At 40.1% G+C, this 24785-nt stretch overlaps 1 protein-coding gene across 1 annotated transcript; it reads left to right on the top strand.

Moving 5' to 3' along the window:
* Positions 1–21159: 21159 nt before the first annotated feature.
* On the top strand, positions 21160–23935 carry LOC125455892 (homeobox protein Nkx-2.5-like). The gene is made up of 2 exons (XM_048538427.1): positions 21160–21689; positions 22907–23935. The coding sequence occupies exons 1-2, from the start codon at positions 21383–21385 to the stop codon at positions 23542–23544; spliced, it is 945 nt and encodes a 314-aa protein (XP_048394384.1). The 5' UTR covers positions 21160–21382; the 3' UTR covers positions 23545–23935.
* The last annotated feature ends 850 nt before the right edge of the window (positions 23936–24785 follow it).

Genomic DNA, 24785 nt, shown 5'->3' with positions numbered 1-24785 from the left:
ATGTTAACTTTCATTGAACAACAGGAAAAGCAAAGAAAAACCAAAAACTGCATTTGCTTCTCAGACTAAACAAGGTCTGCCTGAATTTCGGACAGCAACAAAATTACCATCAATTAATGATGACCTCAATATATATACATCTGTTGGATACGGTATCAATGATGTTCTGTCTGGCTTGAGTGCCAGATGCCGCATTGGTCAATCATGAAGATGGTAATGTTTCTTGTGCTCAATATCCTCATCTTCCTTGTTGGAAGATGGCTGCCATTTTCCCAGCTCGTCGGTGTCAATCATTACCCCTCTTGCTTCAGTTGTGGAGGGCATGAAATGCAAGGATTGTGTGACACACTCTATCTGAAGTATACTAATAAGCCCACCTCCATCTTCTTCACCCTGAGTGGTACAGACATTGGAATCAAGGGACTGAATGTCTGCTTTACCTTGGCCCTGGTAGAATAATGAGGTGCATTGTGTTTATCATCAGCCTCAGCCAGGTTCTTGTGTTATGAAGTCATCAGTCATGGCTGCAGACTGTAACCCTTGTCTACCAGAAGCCATCCTTGCAAAGCATCCAGCTTTTTGAATGAAACAGAGAGTTTTCAGAGGTTTAGGCCTCTGTGGCAGCGTCCCTAATATTTGGTGCAGACCTCTAAGAATATGGTACTAGCTGCTTTATGGTACTATTATGACCTCTGTTTTAAATAAAGTTGCTGTGGCCTTTTCAGACCATAGGGCTGCAGTCCTATTAAAGGGAGAAGACTGGGGTTGTTTAATCTGAGGATCACCACACCTCAAGCGAGGGAAGAGGTTGAAAAGGAGAATCCTCAGCCAGTTGATCACAGATGGCTTGTACGTTTATGAATTTGAAGTCTTTCCTATTGACAAAGTCTGCCATGTAATTATTTGGCACACTCAATGTAACCTGTGATTAGCAGTCTGTAGCACCCTAAACCTGGGGAATCCAGCTATGCTGGCAAAGCTGTTAAATGAGTAAGCTACGAGCCCTGAAATACCCCTGTTCTGATGCATAAAATGGGTGCCTGTCCCTGTGCGCAAAATGGCCTGGCAGCAACATTGTAATGAAACTTGTTAGAGCAGTCCAAAGTGAAGTGAAGTGACGAACTACATTATAAGTGAATTGGAGACATGCCATAATGATGTGGTGAGGCTCATGAGTTTTGATGCCAACTTCCATGGATGATAGAAGCCTATGGAACATGCTCTGAGATGTTGGGGAATGCTGCCCAACATTGTAACCTGGAGGATCAAGCAGTGAGCTGGAACCATCAGGTTCCTGCTCAAACTTTGATATTAGGTATTGTTGTCATCTACTTCTTTTTTCTGTCACATCAGAGAACAGTAAATTGCAAATAAATAAGGTGAGAATAAGTTATAATGAGATGTTAACACATGTTGACTTGTTCTTCTCCAGTTACTAGTAAAATTCTCATCTTGCCATTAAAATCTTGGGAAGAAAATCAAACTTTTTCGTCGATGTTAAGAATCTCATTTTTCTAGTATTTCTAAATTTTCTAAAAGGAGCTAGGAAAATTCCACCCGTAGAAGCTCTAGGCTGTGGGAGTTTGTACACATTTCTTGGCTGTCAAATCTGAAGAAGAATTCAGGACATTGAACTGGTAAGAAATCTTAATGCTGTACCAACAGTCCAAGATGGAAAACTAGAAGGAGTCAATTATGTGAAAAATTAAGAAGTTATGGCAGCAGTGATATTACTCTGGGATTGAGTAACTGAAAAAATTTTGCTGGGAAAAAGTAGGACCTATGTTTTGCCATGATGTTAATAGCTTTTCAAATTGATTTGCTTAAATAGAGCTTTGTTAATCTTTTGTATAATAAATTTGTGTTCTTGTGTTAGAAGAGCATCAGAAGACACGTGTGAGTATGTTCAGTGACTAATCAACTGAACAAATAATATGTATGATCTATTAAGGCAGGTTGCAGCCTGGGATCTGACATATCCAATATTGCCACGGAGTGGACCATAACATAATTGTGGCTATTGGAATGATAAAAAAGGATTAGAGGATTAAGATGGATTAGTATCTCTTAAAGAAACAAATATATGGGGGTACTGGGAGTCTTGTTGTAAGATATATTACACAGTTTGAAATTTTAACATGGCTTTGACTGTTGATTAGACTTTTCGCAGAGTAGAAGAGTACAGTGGGTTATTTAAAATCAACAAAAGTAAAAGGAACTGAGAACTCAGGATATTATTTCCTAACTGTGGTGCGACTAAATCTCAGGCCTGTAGAATTAGACAGGTAAAGGAGAAGTCTATAATATAAGGGGAAATAACTTGGAAATTCAGTTATCAGACACAATTTTCAAAAAATCAAATAAAAGGGATAAAGTTAAAGAGAATAAAGCTGATGTATTCAGCCCATCTCATTTAATAGAAATGCAACAAAATGATCCTGATTGGAGGAAGTTATATTAGATTTCTCAGAAGTTGAATCAGAACTAGGATTTGAGTGGTATTATTTGAAGCCAATGTTTTAATAAGGAAATGGAAACCACATCAAAAATCAGCCATTGAAGAGTAGTCAGTAGTCCATCATGTGTAAGCTCTCTCTGCATATCCTAACAATATTTTAGGAGTTAATCATGAAATTCCAATAGTAGATCACCAAGGTATAATGAAAACATGACTAAAATGCTAAATTATAATTATTGGCTAGGATTACATAAAGATGTGGTTAAATTTTCCCAGACATGCCATACACATCAGGTGGAGAGGAAATACCAAACATCAATTAAACCAACAACAGCTTTGGAAGAAATGTTTAACAGAGTATGAATGCATTTTGCAGGATGCTTGTCTAAAACCAGGAATGTCAATCAGTATCTTTGAATTATTATGCATCTTTTGACAACATTTACTGAAGCAATGCCTTTGGGCAGATTGCAGCAATAATTAGAGTGGAGAAAGGAGTTCAGTTTTTTACAAGATATGGAAAGAAATTCAATTGGCTCAAGGTTCAGTTTTTACCACAAGCATTCAAAGAGATAATGAATAGTTCAAAAATAAAGCAGTTTGTTGCTTCAGCTCAAGGAGCATTGGAAAGATAGCATCAAATATTAATGACTTTTATTCAAGCTTATTGTCAGAAATGACCTCATGATTTGGATGAAGAAATTCTCTTGTTACTGTTGGCCATTAGGGCAGTCAAACTGAATCTACAAGGTTCAATCCTTTTAGACTGATATATTGGCAATAGGTAAGAGGATCCCTTAGCTTCATTAAAGAGAAATAAGACCATAAGACAAAGGAGCATAAATTAGGCCATTCAGACCATTGAGTCTTCTCCGCCATTCAATGGCTGATAAGTTTCTCAACTCTATTCTCCCACTTTCTCCCTATAACACTTCATCCCCTTGACAATCAAGAATCCATCTATCTCCATATTAAATATACTCAATGACCTGGCCTCTACCGCCTTCTGTGGCAGTGAATTCCATAGATTCACCACTCTCTGGCTAAAGAAGTTTCTTCTCATCTCTGTTCTAAAGGGTCTTCCCTTGACTTTAAGGCTGTGCCTTCGGGTCCTAGTCTCTTCTACCAATGGAAAATCTTCCCAACATCCACTCTGTCCAGGCCTTTCAGTATTCTGTAAGTTTCAATTAGATCCCCCCATCTCTTTCTAAACTCCATCGAGCACAGACCCAGAGACTGCAATCACCCCTCATATGTTAAGCTTTTCACTGCGGGGCCATTCTCACCTCCCCACCTCCTCAATACTACCTGCCCCTCTACCTATCTTTGTATCATCTGCAAACTTAGCCAGAAATGCCCTCAGTTCCTTCATCTAGATTATTAAAGTATAAAGTGAAAAGTTGTGGACCCAACAATGACCCTTGTTGAACACCACTTGTCACCAGCTGCCATCCTGAGAAAGACCCTTTTAATCCCACTCTCTACTTTCTGCCAGACAGCCAATTTTCTATCTATGCCAGCACCTTGCATCTAACACCATAGGCGATTATCTTACTCAGCAGCCTCCTGAGCAGCATTTTGTCAAAGGCCTTCTGGAAGTCCAGGTAGATAACATCCACTGGCTCTCCTTGGTCTAACCTGCTCATTACTTCCTCGAAGAATGCTATCAGATTTGTCAGGCATGACCTCCCCTTGATGACACCATGCTGACTTGTCCTATTTTACCATGCATTTCCAAATATTCAGAAATCTCATCTTTCACAATGGAGTCTAAAATTTATCCATGGCTGAGGTTAGGCTTGTCAGCCTATAATTTTCAGTCTTTAGCCATACCCCCTTTTTAAACAGGCCTGTCACTTTTGTGATTTTCCAGTCTTCTGGGACCCTCCCCGACTCTAGTGATTCTAGGAAGATCATCACTAAGGCCTCCATTATCTCTTCAGCTACCTCCATAGAGATGCTGGGCTGTAGTCCATCTGGTCCTGGTGAATTATCCACCTTCAGGTAATTCAATTTTTCTAGCACCTTCTCCTTGGTGATGGCCACCATAGTTAGCTCTACCACTGATTCTCTTGAATTTTTGGGATATTACTCATGTCTTCCACTGTGAAGAGTGACACAATCCTGTGGTTTTCCAATGCCCTTCACCACATTGTATACTTTTTCTTTGCTTTTATGCTATACTTGACTTCCCTCACCAGCCATGGTTTTCTCATCGCCCCTGTACAGTGCTTCTTTCTCGTCAGGATGAATTTTTGCTGTCTGTCCTGAATTACTCCTAGAAACTCCTCCCATTGCTTCTCAACTGTCTTTCCTGCTCAGCTCCTCTCCCAGTCAATTCTTCCCAGCTCCTCCCCCACACCTCTACCTATGTACTATGAATCATGTTTCAGAGAAAAATGAAGTAAAACAATATAAGCTGGCCAAAAAGCATTTTGTGAAGAGTTAAAACAGAACTCACAGAATTAACATTTGTAATATCAGTATATTGTTGTGGAGGTTTGACAATTCATCCTGATCTGGCGATTGTATACCTGCTTGGATAGGGTTGCATTGTTCTCTGTTGTATTTGTTTGATAACCTGATTGCCTTGATGCTGGTTTCTATCAATCATTAGAGAACAATTATCATCACCAGAGTGTGCTTCTTCAACTCATTCCATACATTTTGGTGAGCAATACATTGGTCTGAGCTAATTCTGTTCTTTCACAATGTGAAATCAGAAATGACTGCACATGATCTGAGCTGGTGCATATTTCAGAAACATTTTTAGTATCCAAGTATTTATATTTACATTTCTAGCTCATACTCTCTAGTTTTTGTCATTGTCTACCTGATTGCTCATTGAGAATTTCTTTCGTCATTTTCTATCTTTGAAGAAAAACGTCATCTGTCTCAAAATGTTTGGAGAATTGTTTCCCATGAAAAGTCATTTGCACTTGACTTCTGACTATAAATTTTGCTGGGGACTGTAACCCCTTCTCTATTGGCATTGCACAAAACTACAGTAACACTGTGAAAGTATTGCTTTGTTGTGTGACACTTAATGATCAATGATTCCATATTATATACACTGTTAGACCATTTTAATGTGGACAGTTGAGTGATAACGTAATATGGATTACTCCCCAGTCACAACTCACATATTGATACAGTTATGTGATGTTAAGTGTGTGATTTATATTCATATCTATATTAAAAAATTACTGATTTTGGATTTTTAAATTTTCAATTGTGGCGTATTTGTTTTCGGTGTGTCTGAAAGGGTTTAATGATTTACTTGTAAGTATCACTGTGGCCATGGTGATATGTTTTAGGGCATAGTATCAGAGACAGACTTGTTAGGGCTGTAATGGGATTTTGTTTATTTTGGAAGAGTTTACAAATGAACAGTGTAGTGCATTAGCCTATCAGATACAAGATTCTGGAATTGTTTATTTTGGTCTGAGGAAAACACTTGCAGTTTTTGTTTAGATTCAGTTTAGGTCAGTTTGTATAAGTGTTGGTTGAAGCAGTACATGTGAAATTGTTGCTCCTGAGACAGGAAGGTATTTTAGGATTGTCCAGAAAAAAGTTACCTCTTTAGTTTAAAAGTTCCAGACCAAAAGTGTTTGGTTGAAACCAAAATGTCTTATCTGAAGTTGGGAAAGTCTAAGTTCAGTTCTATGAAAAAAACAAGGAAGAGGCTATTAGATTTTCATGATCAGGAATTGATGCCACAGCTAAGTCAAATCTTATTTAGAACAGAGAAGGGATTTCTCTCCAGTGTTTGAGTCCTGTATTGTGATGTTAATGGGATTAATGGAATTGTATTTTTACTGTATGTTTTGAAATTTTAAATGTGTGTTGTATATAAATAGTTTAGAATATTTTATGTTATCTTTGGCTCTTTTGCTTAATTATCTATGTTTAATTGTTGAAACTGAATCAGCAGTATTACATGTTTGTGTATCAGTGAAAGACTACCTTGTTGGAATGAAAATTGAACAAAGTATGATTTATTAAGCCAGATATTTGAGATCTGACTTAGCCAGTAATAACACCAGCTGGTCAATCACCAAACACCAGCTGATCCAGGACACCAAATAAACTGAAAATAGTGCTCATATCGAAAGCAGTCACACTCATTGTAATCAGGAACAAAAACAAAGTTGATGGAAAAGCTCAGCTGGTCTGGCAGCATCTGTGAAGGAGAAAACAGAGTTAATGTTTCAGGTCCAGTGACCTTTCCTCTTCAAAAAAAATCTTGAGGAAGGGTCAGCAGACCTGAAACTTTGTTTTCTCCTTCACAGGTGCTGCCAGAGCTGCTGAGCTTTACCAGTAACTTTGTTTTTGTTCTTGATTTACAGCATCCGCAGTTCTTTTGGTTTTTACACTCATACTTAGTCATCTACTAATGGCAAATTTAGAGAAGTAATCTGTCATAAGGGTATAATCTTGCCCATGCACTATGAATAGATCTGTTGCTATTTTCATCCAAGGGATATGTCTTGGAACATCTTGTGGATGTAGAGGCTCTCTCTGCTGCTCTGGATTGATAAATTTGGTATTCTCTCATGCAATCAAGAGCCATTGAATATCCTGATTCATCCTGGCCAATGCAATGATTCACAGGGTACCTTTCTCATGTATTCAATATCTATGTGTCTCTGGTATAATGTGATGAACATGATATTTTGGTGTATTGTTAATGGTATTAGGACTTGTTTGTCTCTGTAAATTATTTGTTGTGATATATCAAGTGTGTCACTGCGTGATCAAAGTGAACAAATCTTCTCTGACACTTCTATAATAAGTATCAACAAGTAGATCAAGAGGAATATGATGGTGTTGTGGGTTTGGTAGTCTATTCAATTTGTCAGATGTAATCATCCTGTTACCTGGTTTATATATCACTTGAAAGTCATATCCTGGCACTTTGACAAGTAGATGCTGCAAATGTAGAATTGTGCTAGTTAGTGATATATAATATCTAATGGCTTATGATATGATTCAATGGTGAATTCCTGGCCAAGTACGTATAAGTGAAACTGCTTGATGCTAAATATAAGACCTAATGTCTCTTGTGTCATATAGAACTGGAACATAGGTTACAAATGCCAACATGGGCATCACCTACATGTGTGCAGATGGCGCAGCTCACTCTTGGTGTTTGTCAATGTTACAAAGACTGTGAATCAGCAACAAAATGCTATGTCAGAACAAAACAGTCACAAAGAGACATCCCTGGACTTGTTAAATAATAATAAACTGATTCCTGTCCTGCAGCAGTGTTCACTTTCAATAGAGATCATTTTGAAATAATACATTAGCTAAATACTGCCGATTTGGAATTTATTCGAATTTGACATTTGTTAAATTGCACATTCTCTGTCATAAAATAAAGGTGTCTGGTGCATATTGGATTTGACATTTTTGCACGCACATAGTCTTTGCACCACCTAGAGGTGGCATTTATATGATTCACAGCCTATAGGAATATTGATTAAAGAATTTTCAAACTAAAGGCAATAGGTTTCCTGTCCTACAAAAGGCACACACCTAAGGCTTGTATTGCATCCATTTCAGGAATTGTGGCTTTCTCGAGGATGTGGTTTTGCATTAGGCAAGGTTTTACCAACAGAATCTGCTTTCGAAAATCAAGGATGTAAAAGTAGTTACCTTGGTACACATAGGGAGACATCCATCTTGGGCAAATCTTTGTGGAGACAGCTTGTTCATGAATCCAGGAATATATAGCGAAAGGAAATTTAAAATCCAAGGCAGAATCTCAGGTTTACTTATCATGTGGGGTTTTCAGTTGTTTAACATCCTCAATTGTCCCAACGAATTGGATTAGACTCTATACTGTAAGTTGACCTAACATAGCTCATCTAGTTGATTTTGAACCAGCATTGCATACTGTAAAATGCTAATCCCTAATGTCATGCTGATACTGTAAGTTGTGCACTTAAGCTGTACATTTTCAGTAATCCTATCCATGTACTGTTTCTGCCTAATTCTGAAGACGGGTCCTGACCTGAAATGTCAACTTACCTGCTTCTCTGATGCTAACTCGCTTGCTGTGTTCCTCCAGCTCCACACTTTGTTATCTCAGGCTCCAGCATCTGGAGTTCTTACTATCTCTACTGTTGGAATAGGTCTTAACTAACCAAACTAACCATTTGAAACAGTTCCTTCCAAATGGGCTCCTTAATGTAAGCTATTGAAATTCTTCTGCTAAATGGAGAGCCCAGTATCTGTGCTATGTAGCTACCTTAGTGAAGAACCTTGCTCCGGGAAAGTTGTTCCAACATTGGTATTTTGTATGGGCACCTTTCAAGTGATGGTTCAGGTGCCTTGGGGATGGTCTTATGTATGAAGCTTTTGTGAATGAAGCTTCTCTTGAATGTGCACAATGTACTTCCTTGCAGGATTAGCAAAGAAGTTTGCTCCATCTTTAAGCTGCAATACTGCATCACACTTAAAAAATGCACATCAAGTCAAATCTTACAAATAAGTGTGTTTGGGTCACTTGCTGCAATACATGTCTTTTAGAATGCATAGTGGTAATATGTTGGCACACACTCCCATTACTATTTTAACTTTAAGTGTGTTATCCTGTCTTTTCAACACATATGATATTTGTGATTGTAGAAACATCAGATCACCTTATAGCATTAGCAAGGTGGGCAAGACTAACCATATGGAAAGCATGGTCATCTTATGAATTTAGCCTTTCATTTGGTTAAGTAAGACCCTAGATGGTGTGTTCATGCTTGTGTACCTTCTTAACATGTCTTTGCTACCAGTGTTTGGTGTTGTTCAATTTTGTTACTCATCTATGTTTTGTTGTGGGATATAGCTTGGCCATTGGTAGCAGAATAACTTCACATGCATACGCAAATATGCCTCAGTGTCATATGTTTTGCAGGTATCAAGAAAAGTTGAGAAGTTTTTTATTGGTGCAACAAACCACATCCGTTATAAATTTATTGCTTGTACATGCTTTTCTGACTGTAACAATGGCATTGGCTGCACCCAAAGAATATAGTTGTTGAGGGCCTGGCAACCTGTACTCATACATTGCCTCCATCCTCAAGTAATATATCAATGATATTGCCTAGACATTTTCCCAAAAGATCCTTCCTAAACTTAAGTGGTGTAGGAGTGATGACCAACTCAATCAGGCTCTTTGGAAGTTCTTCTTTGGAAAACTCTGACAAATGTCCTTTGCTGCATACTCTTCCAACAAACTGGTGGTCAGTAGATTTCTGTGTTTGATGTCTGTGTGGCATGAACTGGAGTCTGTTAATGTTCAAGTTAATTCTTACTTCGAGCAGGGCATCAAGAACCTTCCAGATTTTTTTGGGTCTTTCCAATCATTCATGCAAAGACCAGATGTGATAATTTTACAAAGCCCATCTTTGCCAATAGCAGAAAAATTACGCTCTTTTCTTTCAATTGTCCATCATTTGGTCTGTAAAATAGAACAAAATATGTTTTTGAGTAATTGTAATTCCATAAAGGTAACACTGGATGTCCAGTGAGGTTTCTAATGAGGTTTCTGCTATCCATAAATTTTCCCTAAAAGCTTCACACTGTACTAGCTTAAAGTTTATGTTTTTGATTTTGTGTCAATTCAATTTTAAATTTGTTCCTTCCTTAAAAACAAAGACATTGTCGCTGTTGCTACAAGAAACTGTTATTAATGTATAAACTAAGCATTCTAACCTTCTAACTTTCTGTACCGTACTGCACTGCTCTGTGTTTCAGCTTGAGTGCACTTCAGTATTTTTATTTACAAATAAGGCTATTTTAGAAATTTGTTTTTTGTTTATTCATTCACAGGATGAGGGCATCACTAACTAGACAGCATTTATTGCCCATCGCTAAGACCAGTTGAGAGCCAACCACATTGCCGTGGGTCTGGAGTCACATGTAGGCCAGGCCAGATAAGGATGGCAGTTTCCTTCTCCAAATGACATTGGTGAACCAGTTGGGTTTTTACAACAATCAGCGATGGATTCATGGTAATTATTAGACTCTTAATTCCAGATATTTATTGAATTCAAATTCAACCTTCTGCTGTGGCAGGATTCAAACCTGGTCCCCAGAACACTATCTGGGTTGCTGGGTTAACAGTCCAGCAGAATACCACTAAGCCACTGCTCCCAAATGTGAAACAGCTTATATCCTAACCAAAAAGAAATTTGCTGTGTTTTCCTAGTAGTCAATGTTTCATCTATAGATCTGTTCAGCTAGTAATAAACATTAACATTTATCATACCGAATTATTATACACAATTGTTATATTTCTCAAGTCCATAGGTGTCTGGGCTAACATTAAGCTATTACGTTATGACAGAGAAGCCTACTTCTGATAGAGTGTCAAGTGATTCAAGGTAAGATAGGAATTGGACATTTATGTCCCCACGGTCACATGCTACAGTGTTGAAATCAAAACCATCTCCATTAAAGGCATGCTGACATACTGACTATGAGACATAACACAATAAAAGTTCACCACTGTTAAAATGTATCAAAGTAAACAGGAGAAAATTACATTTATGTAGTACGATATATAACCTGAAAACATCATCTCACACTTCTCAATCAATGAAGTATGTTTGAATTGTAGCCACTAGCTAAATGGAAGAGCCAGCAGCTAAATTGTAGGCAGCAATGTTTCACAAACTATAATGTGGTAATAAAACAAAGAACTGTCGATGCTGGAAATATGAAACAAAAACAGAAATTCCTGGAGAAACTGAGCAGGTCTAGCAGCATCTTAACTCTTCATTATCCATATCCATAATCTCCCTATTTACTTACCTCTTTTATACATCTCTCTCTGTGGGCTCAGTCTCCACACATCTGGTCAACTCTCTCCTTCCCCCACCCAAACTTCAGCTGCAGCATAAAATCAATACAATCATAGAAGCCCTATGGTGCAGAAACAGGCCATTCAGCCCATCAATTCCAAATCTACCCTCCGAAGAGCATCATACTTATGTACACCCTCCAACTAACCTTATTCCCTGTAATCCTACGTTTCCCATGATAAATCCACCTAACCCATACATTCCTATGCACTATGGGCAATTTAACAAGGCCAAACCACCCAATCTGTCCATATTTGGATTGCTGTGGGAAGAAACCCATTGCTGCACACTCCTCCCAGTCTACTTCACTGAGATGCTGACCTGCTGTACACTCCTCCCAGTCTACTTCACTGAGATGCTGACCTGCTGCACAATCCTCCCAGTCTACTTCACTGAGATGCTGACCTGCTGCACACTCCTTCTAGAGTGTAAATCCCACTTTTTCCTGGCTCTTAACTGTTCTATGAAGAATCACTGGACTTGAAGTGTTAATTCTGCTTTTTTTCCCACAGATGCTTCTGAGTTTCTCCAGCAATTTCTCCTTTATTCAAAATTGATAATATTAGTCAGGAGGGGAGAAATGCCCTGCTCTACTTCAAGAATCAATATTTAGGTTTTTTTTATCTTTTCCTGGGAGTCAGGGTGAGAAATGGGAAGGAATTTTGTGGAGTTAATAATGGTTTCAGCTATCATTTGGAGAGCCAACAAACATTCAATGTTGCCTCCTTTTGTGATGTTCCACTGCACCATATTCCTTTCAGATAGTTGATATGTCAATAGCAGACCACCTCACAGAATGAGAGACCCCGAAATTGAAGTCCCACCTGCTGAGATTTACCAGCTAATTGGACATCAGCAGTCCCATTAAATGCAAGACATCGTGGGTGATGCAAGTATAGGCTAATACTAATGTTCATTGCTGGATCGCAGGCCAGAGGTTAGTGATAACAGAAGGTAAGAGTTTAGGAAGAGGCTGGTCAACAGCACGGAAGGGCCTTACTCTCAGCAAATTCCCTCCTTCTTGAGACTGGATCACTCAGACCAGTATGGATTGTCTTGGAGCAAATTATTCCCCCAAACCCTACAGGCCATCTAGTGCACAGTTATTCCCTGTACAGCTAGCTCACCACTTGTCAAAGACTGCAAGATAAAATTGAGGCCCTCAGTAGGTAGTCTGTTTGGACTGTCTTCTTCAAACAAGCCTTCCCAGTTCCTACTCTGAACCTTCCCACAATGGAGGCAGGAATGTGGCAGATTCCACCACCCCACCCTCCAGTACTTTTCTAACATGTCCTATTCTCACTCTTCCTAAAATCCCAATCACAAGGTAATCAATGACTGCTCTGTTACACATAGACAACTTAAGTCAAAATTAAAATGTAATAAAGTTGTAAATAAATTGTTTATAATATTTCCACATTGTGTTTAGTCTTTATATAACTTATTTTTTAATCATCAACAGACAATTCTGTACCTGGCCTTAGCAAATAGGATTGGAATCGCCTTAATCACTGATGTCCTGTTCAGGACGGAAATCCGCCGTCCTCATCTCGTCTGGCCTCAATGTGACTCCAGACCTACAGTAATGTGGCTGACTGTTAACTGCCCTCTGGTCAAATAGGAACGGGCAATAAATGCTAGCCGAGACAGAGACGCCATCATTCCATGACTATTTTCAATCTTGCTACCGTGTTTGTGTGTCTATGTTGCCATGTTTTTAGACGTTTTAGAACTACTAAAATCGCTGTGTGCCATTTAGTATAAGGCTCTATTTAAGTGCACGATTCAATCAGCCGTGAACTCGTTTACCTAAATGCACAAACAATAATTAATCATTTAACCGATTCCTAAAGTTGTGATGACGGACTTTTTACAGGCTGTTGCTAACGAGCACACTTTACTCATGTAGGTTCCAGGCTTTCGCGGCCATCTCGGGTGTCAGGAAATTGATATTTATAGTAGTGGCTTGTATTTCGATATAGCCCTGAAAGCGAGTATGGTCTATAATGGGGATAATGAGTTTTGAAAGACTTTCTGTACGAGGTGAAGTGCTCAAAAGTCTTTGTCGGGGTTGTCATGTCTGCTGCTCGTTAATATCTCGGCAGAAGCAAGGGATTTTTTAAAATTATATAAATTAGAATTAGAGTTCCTACAGTGCGAAAACAGGCCCTTCGGCCCAACAAGTCCACACTGAGCATCCCACCCAGACCCATCCCCCTATAACCCACACAAACCTAAACGCTATGGGCAATTTCGCAAGTCCAGTCCACCTAGCCTGCACATCTTCGGACTGTTGGAGGAAACCCACACAAACACGGGGCAGAATGTGCAAACTCCACACAGACAGTCGCCCGAGGCTGGAATCTAACCCGGGTCCCTGGTTTTGTGAGGCTGCGATACTAACCACTGAACCACCATGTCGCCCCTTACAGGCTGCATCCAGATTCGAACTCGAATTATAGCGTTCGGGAACCAGCGTGCTCACCATTACACCGCAGTAGCCAGAGCAAATAAAAGCTATTCACGAATCTAATTGCTTTCCAACGTAATAGTCATCCAACGCATTGGAAATAGTATTTCTTAAAGATTGCTCACTAATCACTAGGCTCATCAACCTTGTGTTTGAAGGATTCCATACTCTCGCCAAGTTAAGTCGATTTTCCCGTAAACAAAGCGACGAAGTTGAAGAGAATTGATTCGAAAGTGAGAATATTTGGAATTAATGGGCTTCCCTTTTAAATACGACCCCGATCAACTGTTTCATGTGTGGATTATTAGATGCACTCGAATTTCGACGTGGACTATAACTCTTACTCAAAGTACAAAACAGAAATCATTGATTGCATTTCGGATATATTGGCGTACAGCCCGATTGACCCTCAAGTCGGGCAACAAGACCTGGGAGCCAACACAGGTAGCCGAAGGTGAGAAAAGGTGTCATTTTCAACACTGAAGTCATTCTTTTTGTATTTTAGCGAAACGTGGCTGCAAGCGCATTCCAAGCATATATCCCACCACTGTCCCATGCCAGGCTGCTCGTCCCCGAACATCGTAAAATATTTTATTGCCTTCTATACGTGTCACATTTTAATAGGATTAATTCAGTTGTACTTTTATTGCCTGTTATAACTTCTACTGGCCTATGACTCTTTAAATTCAAATTATCTTCTACTCTGGACAAGTTAACTTGTGTCGTGGTACCTGTTCTGATGTAGAAGACGGGCATACAGCTTGAGTCGTCTATTGATTACTCGAACAATTTTCAGATATCTATGGTTTCAGACACTCACATTCTAGATTTTAGAGATGGTCGAGAGTCACTCACAGTTGGAAAGGTGGGACCCCAACAGGCGATGGGTGAATCTTTTTCACAGAAAAATTAGCTAGGTTCATTTTAACATTAAAAGGAATAATGGAGGGGAAGGTGAAGTTGCAAAGGAAGGCAAAGATAACATAAGCAACAGTTTCTTTTTTTTTTACCTATGTATGTCTCATCAGTGTAAACTTGCTAATAATTTTGTTGCAATAATATTGGTGGCTGAGAGTGATTAATGCTAGAGTGAGCTGTAGCGCTGTGTAATTTGCCACCACATTATCTCTCTTTGAGCAGCACAAAACGGTGTTCCACGATTCCAAAAATTGAAAATAAATATGAAGTGCATGCATAACACACGTGTAGACATGTCCCTTAAGAGCAGGAATAGGCCACTCTGCCTCTTGAGCTTGTTCCACCCTTTAATCAGATGATTTTTAAAAATTCATTCACACGATGAGGCGTCACTGGCTAGGCCAGCATTTATCGCCCATCTCTAATTGCCCAGAGGGCAGTTAAGAGTCAACCACATTGCAGTGGGTCGAGTCACATGATAACCGATCCGATCACTTCACATTCCCACATTCTTCCAATAACCTTTCACCCTCTTATCAATGATCTATCCACCTCTGCTTAAAAAAAGTCAATCGCTTTTTAAGAGAGCTAGAAACACTCTGCCTCCTGTAACATGTTTTTCTTCATCTCTATCTTAAATAGGGAGCTTTTTTATTTTTAAACAGTGAACCCTAGCTGTAGATTATCCCATAAGAGGAAACCGTTCCCTATGGTCTCTGTCAAGTCAACTCTCGATTTTATGTTCCAACTAAATCACCTCTTAGGTTGACACAGTGGATACAACTCCAATGGATACAAACTTTGCTTGTACAACCTGTCCTCGTTAAGCAATCAGCTCATTCCGGTTATTAGTCCAATAAATTTTCTCTAAACTGCTTCCAATGCATTTACATCCTTTCTTAAATAAAGCAACCAATACACTGCTTGTATTTCAGATGTTTTCTCATCAATGCCTTGTAAAACTGAAGCATAAATTCCCTCATTATATCACAATTTTCTTCTGGAAATGTAAGTTCAGCATATCCATGAGTTGCCCTTTATACAGAGCGCATGTTACTTCTTCCAAGAATTCCAGTAGTTGGATTAAATACGATTCCCCTTTATTTTCTCTTGTTAATTCTGCCTCACTACCGTGTTTTTTTTACATGTCTTGCTATCGCTTCTTCAATAACATCTTCCTCATCTCAGATGTTACTCACTGTCCGTAGTTTCCTTTCGTAGACTTCTCAGGATTAAGGAGTTTTGTTCACTATTTTCTATTCTTCACTGAATCTAGGGGACTTTAGAAAATTAAAACCAACGTATCACCTATCTTAAGAGCCACTTCTTTTCAGATTTTAGGATGAATTCCATTAGGACATAGGCACTTGTCAAACCGCCGTTGCAGCAATTTGCTCTGTATCACTTCTCCAGTGATTATAGAGTTTCTCCCTTTCTGCCACTTCCAGTTTTACAGATTGTTGTGTACAGCTGCAACACCTTCAATTTCAGTTACTTTTCATGTTAATATTTTAATGAAACATACATCTCATTTCGGTCCGGCGTCATGTCAACAATGCCTGCTTTTACTAAAAGCGTTAACATATTTTGTCTAGATACAGTAACAAAACGATTCTGAATTATTTTCTATTTCCAAATGAATGTTTTACTGTTTTTTTTTATTAGCAGGTGATTAAGCTCAGTCATTGAACTGCATCAAGTCATCCAAAAGAACGTTCAAACGCGAGTCCTATCCGTGTTGGTTATTAACCTATTCAGTCGTCAACTTACACACCTCTGGACTAAGTAGGACTTGAACACAAGCCTCCTGGCACAGGTGGGGATCGTATCCCTGCACCATAAAGCCCTTCAAATGAGCCCTCAGTTCTGCAATAACATCTAATCTATATATGAATGTGAGTTGGTAACTGAGCTCAATAAATAACAACCCTTCTGAGATGTAGTATATGCGTCTTGGGATCCAATAATAACATAGAAATGTACAGTGTATTTAATGGGCGAGGAATAAACTGTATTGACGTCTCATGCATATATTTACAGTGCCTTTTCACCCAGACTGGTGAACTTGTGGAACTCAGTACCACGGAAGTGAATGGTGTAGAGATATTTGAAAGTAAGCCGTTCAAAAAGATGATGGAGATTGGAATAGAGTGTTATACTAATAGATTTTGATGAGGAAAGATGGAAGGGCTACTGTGGGTTTAAACTCTGGCGTCAACTGGCTGGGTCGAATGGCCTGTTTCGGTGCAGTATATCCTGTGTAAAAGCTTGCACAGTCGAAGAGCTCATCATTTTAAACGGTCCTAAAGTAATCTTCAGCTTTCGAATTACAGCGCGGTGCATTTCTCTGAGCCTCTGCGTCAACTTCTGTACTTTTTTGTTCAGAGCGCCCACAGGAACTGGATTAATAACAAACCCTCAGCAGATGTAAAATGACTTCAACGTCCAATTGTCCAGCACAGAACACGAATCGCCCTCGTGAGTCACCACTGCATTTGAGCTGCTGTGAAACCCAGACAGATTCCTTTCCCCTGTGTTTGAGTGAGTTATGCTGATTGAACGCACGTAAGGCCATCCAGCTAGCAGCTGCTGGGAAGATGTTGATGGCCGGGTCAGTGATTAGCTGCTGGCTCTGAAATGTTGACTGACAGTAGCTGAAGAGGGCGGAAAAGAAATAGCCCGATACTTAATGCTTCTGGCGACTTCCTCTCTCCTATCTCAGCCGCATGAAATAGATGCGTCCCAGAGCGCAACCGAACATGGGGCCGGCTTGGAGATGTGACTGATAAAGAAGTAGGCTCCTCCTGACAATTTCAAATTACCAAACACCTCTAGAACCAACTGAACATATCTCATAGTAGCAGTAATTTATATGGTCAGCGGGGCTTTAGTCTAGGCTGCTCTAAGTCAAATATTTATAACATGTTTGCGACATTAAAACCAACACACTCCATGTATGTTAGAACCGATTAAAGACCGAGTCACTCGAAGCCCCACATTTAACTAACTTTAAAAACAACTTTATAGAGGCTTATAAATTGCAGTAATATTCATAGTGTTTGGAATATCAGCTGTGACAGCAAACTATATGAACGACGATATTTAAAGTGGGCATTGTTTTAATATTTCCGTATTTAGTCACTAATTGGGTCGACTTTTTTTCCTAGACAAACTATTTTATATCAAAGAATGAGAAGGTAAATGTTCAGTGCACAATTCCCTCAGTAACCAGATTGGGTCTACCTAATTAAAACACTCCAACATCAATTTTTTTTAAGCATCGTAGGTTGAGAACTGCCGTTTTAAAGCTCTGTATAAACAATATTAGGCGGGTTTTAGAGCGTGTATATCGATACAGTCACGGATTTCCTCAGTTTATTAATAAGTGAGAAGCTAATCTGGATTGTTGTTAATATTCTTGAAATACAACAGTAAAACAACATTTGGGCATGTGTTTACTTTCCGAGAAAGAGTTGCCTGTGTTGGGACCAGATTTACTCTTGAGCAAAAGCGACCAGCGTCCATTAGCACCGAACACTCCGTCACTGGAAGTCAGTTTCTATGTTAGAACTGACCCACGCTGCTCTCCTGTAAAAAAAACAATTCTCCGTGATCCACAGCACCATTCTTTCGGCTGCACAAGTGAAAGGGATAGGGTGATATGTTATGTTCGCTCATCATGCTTCGGCGACAAGTTGCAAAGTCTCATTGCTTTTGTTTGCCGTGCGCCTATTTGCTGTTGACGGCGCTGGAGAAGTTCAGTGCATATTGCTTTGGATAGGGCCCACCAGGCCGTCTTAGTCTTTGCGTTTGGTTTTCTTTCCGTTTGGGCAGAATGCGGCACGCAAATAGACTGTGCAAACCGCCAATAGCTCCACACAGCACCCTCGCCATCAGCAAACTGGCGCAGTGTATCATTAAGCACAGTCATTAATTTTGCCTAAGGAATTTTAATTGAATCCGACGCCTTGTTATCTGTTTGATAAAGGTATTAATGGTTGGCTGATAACGCGTTTTATCGGGTGCTCCTGGATTTTATTTATCAACATCAGAGCTCATGAACTCAGGGAGAAACTGCCACCTAAACTTACGGAATTCGTTTTTGCTTTACTTATTATGCTTAGGAAAATAATTATCATCAACTATGGCTTGGTAAAAATTGGCAATGATTTCAGCTTGAAACAGATGGAGGCTTCGTTCGTCTGAAACAAAACTCTATATCAGATGACCTGTGATATTAATATCAATTAGCAACGTTTTTCTTCAAAAACTTTGTTTTGTTAGGCAGCATGTTAACACCGTTTGTTTAAAAAGAAATTGCGCTCTTAGAATGTCTGGTTTTTAAACGTGGACATAGCAAACGGCGTAATACCAAAATTCCTGATAACACGACCAAACCATTACACTTCACGAATGAATCGTTGAATATATTTGTATTTTCATACCAAATAAACAAAATTGTACGTGGTGTTATTTTGGCGGACAAGAATCAAGTTATGATCCCGGTCGCAGGTTTTGCATTCAATATTAATTCCAAAGTAATACAGCTTCAATTAACGCCCACCGTCTCTGTAAATAATAGTCACCCACATTAAAACGGCGCCTGTACACCATTGCAACTCGTCCTATCCGCGTTCTTTTTTTAAATTTTTGAATTTTTAGAATCGCGTACCTCCGCAAATTAAAACACGTAGATCTCGGTGAAATGCATGCACCGTGAGTGATGAATGTGCAAGAGGGCTACTGAGGACTGGAGAAACAATAATTTAAATCATAGGGATTTTAAACCTGCAGTTGCAATGACTTGTCCCATTCCTCGATTTGATTTGTGACTGTATTAACGATTAAAGCAAAATCTTATCCTCATTGCAGTCACAAACTTCAAAGAGACGTCGATCATGTTCTAGCCGGAACAGTATAACCTGGAACCTGGGCATTTCAAACCACAATACAACCAGTCCGATAATCCAGCAGATGCAAACTCAGTAAATTGTGCTCTGTAGCTAAATTGTATTTCCACTACGAACCTCTGTCAAAACCGTTTTAATATTCCTTGTCCTGCGGATGGTTTCTCGTATGTTTACGAAATTACCTCGAATTTGCACATTATTAGGCACAAGTCAGCGGATGAAAGCGATCTAACCACAGCGGAGGTTCATGGTTTTAGGTCTTTCGCCACGGAAACTCTCTGGCGTTTAATTACCCAGATAGAAAGGCAGACATGCAGCGCGCCAACTTCCTTTTCAAAATGTTAATTGACTGGGGGAGAGATTGCAGGACAGCGCTTATCACGCCTTGTGATCCATCGGAATACTATCTGTGACAAAGTCAACCATTAAAACCGCGGCTCCGTACTTTAGTGATCGCTCGCCTCGGGTATTAATAACACCATTCGCTGAACGACATTCAGCGTGCAATTTTAAACTGAGGCATTTGCCAAAATTCTAATAAAGCGTTATTTCCCTCTGCGGAAAAATTTATTACTCTTGTTATCATTCTTCAAATTGGAACACATTGAGGACAGCTTATTAAAACCTCTTCAGTTCTAAGTACAAAAATAAACACACAACTTTAATGTAACCAGTATATTTTTTGTGATCGTTTTTGCCTGAGCCAAACTCCAGCGTTTAGAGCGTATTAAAGCAAGTCTCTGCTTCTCCCTTTCCGAGATGAGCTAAATTTAAAACCCCTGCTCTTCATCTGAGAACATCCTTCAATTGACTCTTGAAGTGCCCACAGTAAGGTCGTTTAAAAGTGCCAGCACCTTTTCAAGATTAGATAACTCCTTTTTCGATGGCACAGATCTCTTAAAGCGTACAGGAAGATCGCGGGGCCCGTTGTTGCATTTGGAGGCGCAATTTAACTTAGCAGAGAATGTACAGATATCTGTGTTCGTGAAAGAACGAGATTGTGACAACTTTCAGACTGAAGAACGGGATGAATGATGGAATCATCGTGGAGTCGTTAAGTGTGGGAAAATAAAACGCAATTTCGAATGAAAAGAAAATCCATCCTAGTAATTTCGCATGCTTTTCAATGTCCATGAAGAAAATCCCAAATGGCAATTCTGCAAGAATCGTGATTGGTTTGCAAACTTAAAAGTTCCACGTCGACCTTCTTACCGCTGAGGTGAGTTCTACGTTATTTATCGGACAAATATTTACCAACTTTTCGAACTCCTCGAAGTGTTGGTAAAATGAATTATGTGTGTTCGTTGGCTTGAACTGTTTATGCTCATCCTAATAGATTGCTAATGTCGGGTACTTTTGCTGAATAATTGTCTTTGTTCATAATATCATTAAACGGATGTAATTTATAAAGAATTTTGCATGAACGGTGTGAAATAATCCTAGTAATTGCCTCATTTCAATGTGTTTATCGTAGCCCAGGGAAAAAAGGAAATATTATAGGGTTTTAAAGAAATCTTCGCCCAATGCATTCTTCAAAAGGAAACCTGGCCTCTGCCCATCGCCCAGAGTAAAAGGCTTGTGGCCAATAGAAATCTCTCGATGTAGCTGGAAGTTTTCAAGCTCTGCCTCTGCTAACGTCAGTCACCCCTTAACGCAGTAAAATCTATTCAAATTTGCGTCATTGAATCAGTAATGTAGGGCCGGGTTTGGTCACCGGTTCTCATAACACTTTTGAAGCACTTACCGCCGGAATTACCCCGAGATGCTTCCGAGCCCCGCAGCTTCGAGCACCCCATTCTCTGTCAAGGATATTTTAAACCTGGAACTTCGCCATGAAAAGCACTGGATCCTAGATCATGGGGGCGCAACTCCGGATGTCCTGCCTTCCTCTTGTATGCTGGAGCAAGGATATCAGTCCAAATGCACCGTGCTACCGGGCCTTGGCAATGAGGTGATGAAACCTCATATCCAGAAGAGCCATGCGGTATTTCCAGCTAGAGTGAGTGTGATTGATACCCCGAGCTCCAGCGAGCCGCGGATGGAGATCGCCATTGACAGCAACAGCCCAGGTAAATACACTGACAGATGGGAGAATGGCCGACAAGCGATTCTTACTGAACAGAAAATCACTTCATGTAGTTTACCCGATTGTCAAAGCCGGCATCGGAAAGAGCTAGAGCACATCTAAACATTGCAATTAATGACTAAGGAAAGAGCGCGAGAAAAGAAAAAAAACCAGCTAATCGATGCCGATAGACACGTACATTCGTGGTACTGAATCCGACTAACAATAGATTTAGCTGCATGTATCCAATCTGAAAGTCCTCTTGTAATTTTGCTCATCTCCTCGGCAATCCTGCAGCCCAACTGCGTTTTCGCGCAGTGTGTGCGTATGTGTCTGTATGCGTGTACAGGGATGTATACAATTCTAGGATGTGTGCACCACTGGAAATGTGTCCAGTACAATTCTGGGATACGTACAGTACAGAGATGTGTATAGTACTGTCAATGTATGCTGAGCACATTTACCGGCTTATGTGCAACACTGGATCTCTACCAGCACTAAAGGTTTGTACTGGGAATATGCACAGTACTGAAGATGTGTACTGGAGACATGTACAGTCCTAGCGTTCCGTGCTGGAGATGTGCATAGGTTTGGGCAAGTGTACAGTACGGGGATGTGTACAGTACAGGGATGCATACAGTACAGGGATGTGCAAAGTACGGGGATGTGTATAGTACAGGGATGTGTACAGTACAGGGATGTGTACAGTACTGGAGATGTGTTCGGGGGATGTACACTTGCTGTAGACACCAGTGAAGTGTTGGAACAGCATCAATACTGTTACAATGGTCTTCGGTCATTTGGTGTGCGAAGAGAAAGGTGTCGACAACATATTGTCGAAGGTGCTGTGAGTTCCTGTGTACTCGAATACTATTTGGCGTTTCCAGTTGATGAAAATGAGCTGGAGTGTCAGGGAAGCACAGGCCCTGGGTGGCAAAAATGTTGTACATTTTCATGAAAACTTCAACAAGACTCCAAGGTTAGCCGGAGTTTCAGAAAATGAAATAGTTTGATTTTACTGTCGTTCGGTGAGCGTCGAAGTACTAAACAAACTGAGTAAATGATGCAAATTTAGAAAACCAGGAGCCCGCAGAACGATAAAAATCAGGAAGTTTTAGACTGAGTTTCAAACTTGACCAGTAAACTCTAAACACCGACAGAAGCGTGATCTTTTAAAAAAGCCCGCATTAATCTTTAACATCCTTGTTTGTTATAATCTAGACGGGAAGGCTATGGATAAAAAGACGACGCGTGATGCGAGAAGGAGCGATGCTCTTGAAGGCTCTGGGAGGAGGGCTCGGCGGAAACCGCGAGTGTTGTTTTCTCAGGCCCAGGTCTATGAGCTGGAGAGACGCTTCAAGCAGCAAAGATACCTCTCCGCCCCAGAAAGAGATCATCTAGCAAATGTGTTAAAGCTGACATCGACACAGGTCAAGATCTGGTTCCAGAACCGCAGGTACAAATGCAAGAGACAGCGCCAGGATAAACATTTGGAATTGGGAGCAGCGCCTGCTGCCCCCCGTCGGGTTGCTGTGCCTGTGTTGGTACGGGACGGGAAGCCTTGCCTTGGAGCATCCCCTTCCTACAGCGCACCATACAATGTCAGCGTGGCACCGTACAGCTACAATATTTATCCCACTTATCCCAACTACAGCACTGGCACCTGTGACGGAGACTACAGCTGCATGTATTCGAGCATGGCTACAATGCAGCAGACCGCGTCTGCCAGCCCCTTCGTCAACATGGGCATGAATTTTAATGTTGGCAACGGGAATTACTCGGCAGCGCAGTCGCAAGCCCACCAAAATCCCGGAGTGTCGGCTCTGCAAGGTTCTTTGCATGGAATCCGAGCCTGGTAAGGATTGCGGGCAAGAAACAGCCGGTGACCTCAAAACCAATGCCAGCAATTTTCAATGTCGAAATAATTTAAGACGCATGAATTCCCTGGGAATGGTAAGACATTTGTGCAAAAGAAATCGAGGAACTCGTCGTTTTATTTATTATGGTACTTTAATTCGTTTTTAAAATTAGGTCTGTTCACAACGAATGTTTGGATGTATTTGATTGCAAAAGTTGGACGCCGTTCGGATGTGTGCCTTTAGTGACCTGACTCATTAACAGGCCTAACTTTGGCACCAGTGTCAGTTTTCGATATGTCTTTTGGGAAAAAAAAGCCCTTGAAATTGTCACTGACAAATATTTTTGTAAGGTTTGAATCGCTAATAAAAGCAGTGTGTTCATTCAATTGTGGAGCCGACTGATTGGAACTTTATTTCATTGATAACGTCATGTTTAAACGACCACAGCTTTTTATTTTAGAAATAAGAGCACTTTAACGAAATTACATTGTCTAGGATTCGACTGGAAGTTTGAGAGAGCCCTTTCATTACGTGTTGAACGTTAAATTTCCATCTCAGTCATTTTAATCCTAACAACAATTTTGGCATTTTAGATGTTTGGATATGATAAGGCGCCAGACATACCATTTATTGTAAGGTCTGGCGGTATTCAATCGGTAGCTCTGCGTTAATTATTTGACGGACACTGGCTCACATCCTTCGCTACCAGAGCCCAAACAACAACAAACTCTACCCCAGGAAGGCAAAGGCCCAGGTGCTGATGTGAGACTGGGCGGACAAAGTCAGAAGTTACAGGACACCAGTTTATAGTCCAACAGGTTTAGTTGAAATCACAACTTTCAAAGCACTGTTCCTTCGTCAGGTGAAGTGAGTACGTTAGATAACCACTTCATTACCTGAACAACATTCACGAGGCAGCCGAATGAATTCCGTGAGGAAGATGTTGGCGGTGCAGGAATTGCGTTGGCTTCGAATAACAAACTGGGTTAAATTAATCAAAATCAGATTCCTGCCGCCCTTAAAGCAATCTTTAAAACATTTCCACCAGTAATTTACACTATATTTCACCAGTGACATACACTTGTTGCGAAGATTATTATAATGACCAGATTTGGGGTCCACTTAGTGGGTAATTTATTGGGTTGACTTTGTACTTACAATACAGATCCAAACAAAATCGACACACCAGCTGTTTCGATCAGTGCTGATGCGTTTATTGGTCGTGGGGAGCAGCGATAAAA

The sequence above is a fragment of the Stegostoma tigrinum genome, chromosome 1, assembly GCF_030684315.1.
Source record: "Stegostoma tigrinum isolate sSteTig4 chromosome 1, sSteTig4.hap1, whole genome shotgun sequence".
In the NCBI taxonomy this organism is placed as follows: Eukaryota; Metazoa; Chordata; class Chondrichthyes; order Orectolobiformes; family Stegostomatidae; genus Stegostoma; species Stegostoma tigrinum.
Note: the sequence above shows the minus strand (reverse complement) of the source record. Positions and strands in the feature narration are given on the sequence as shown.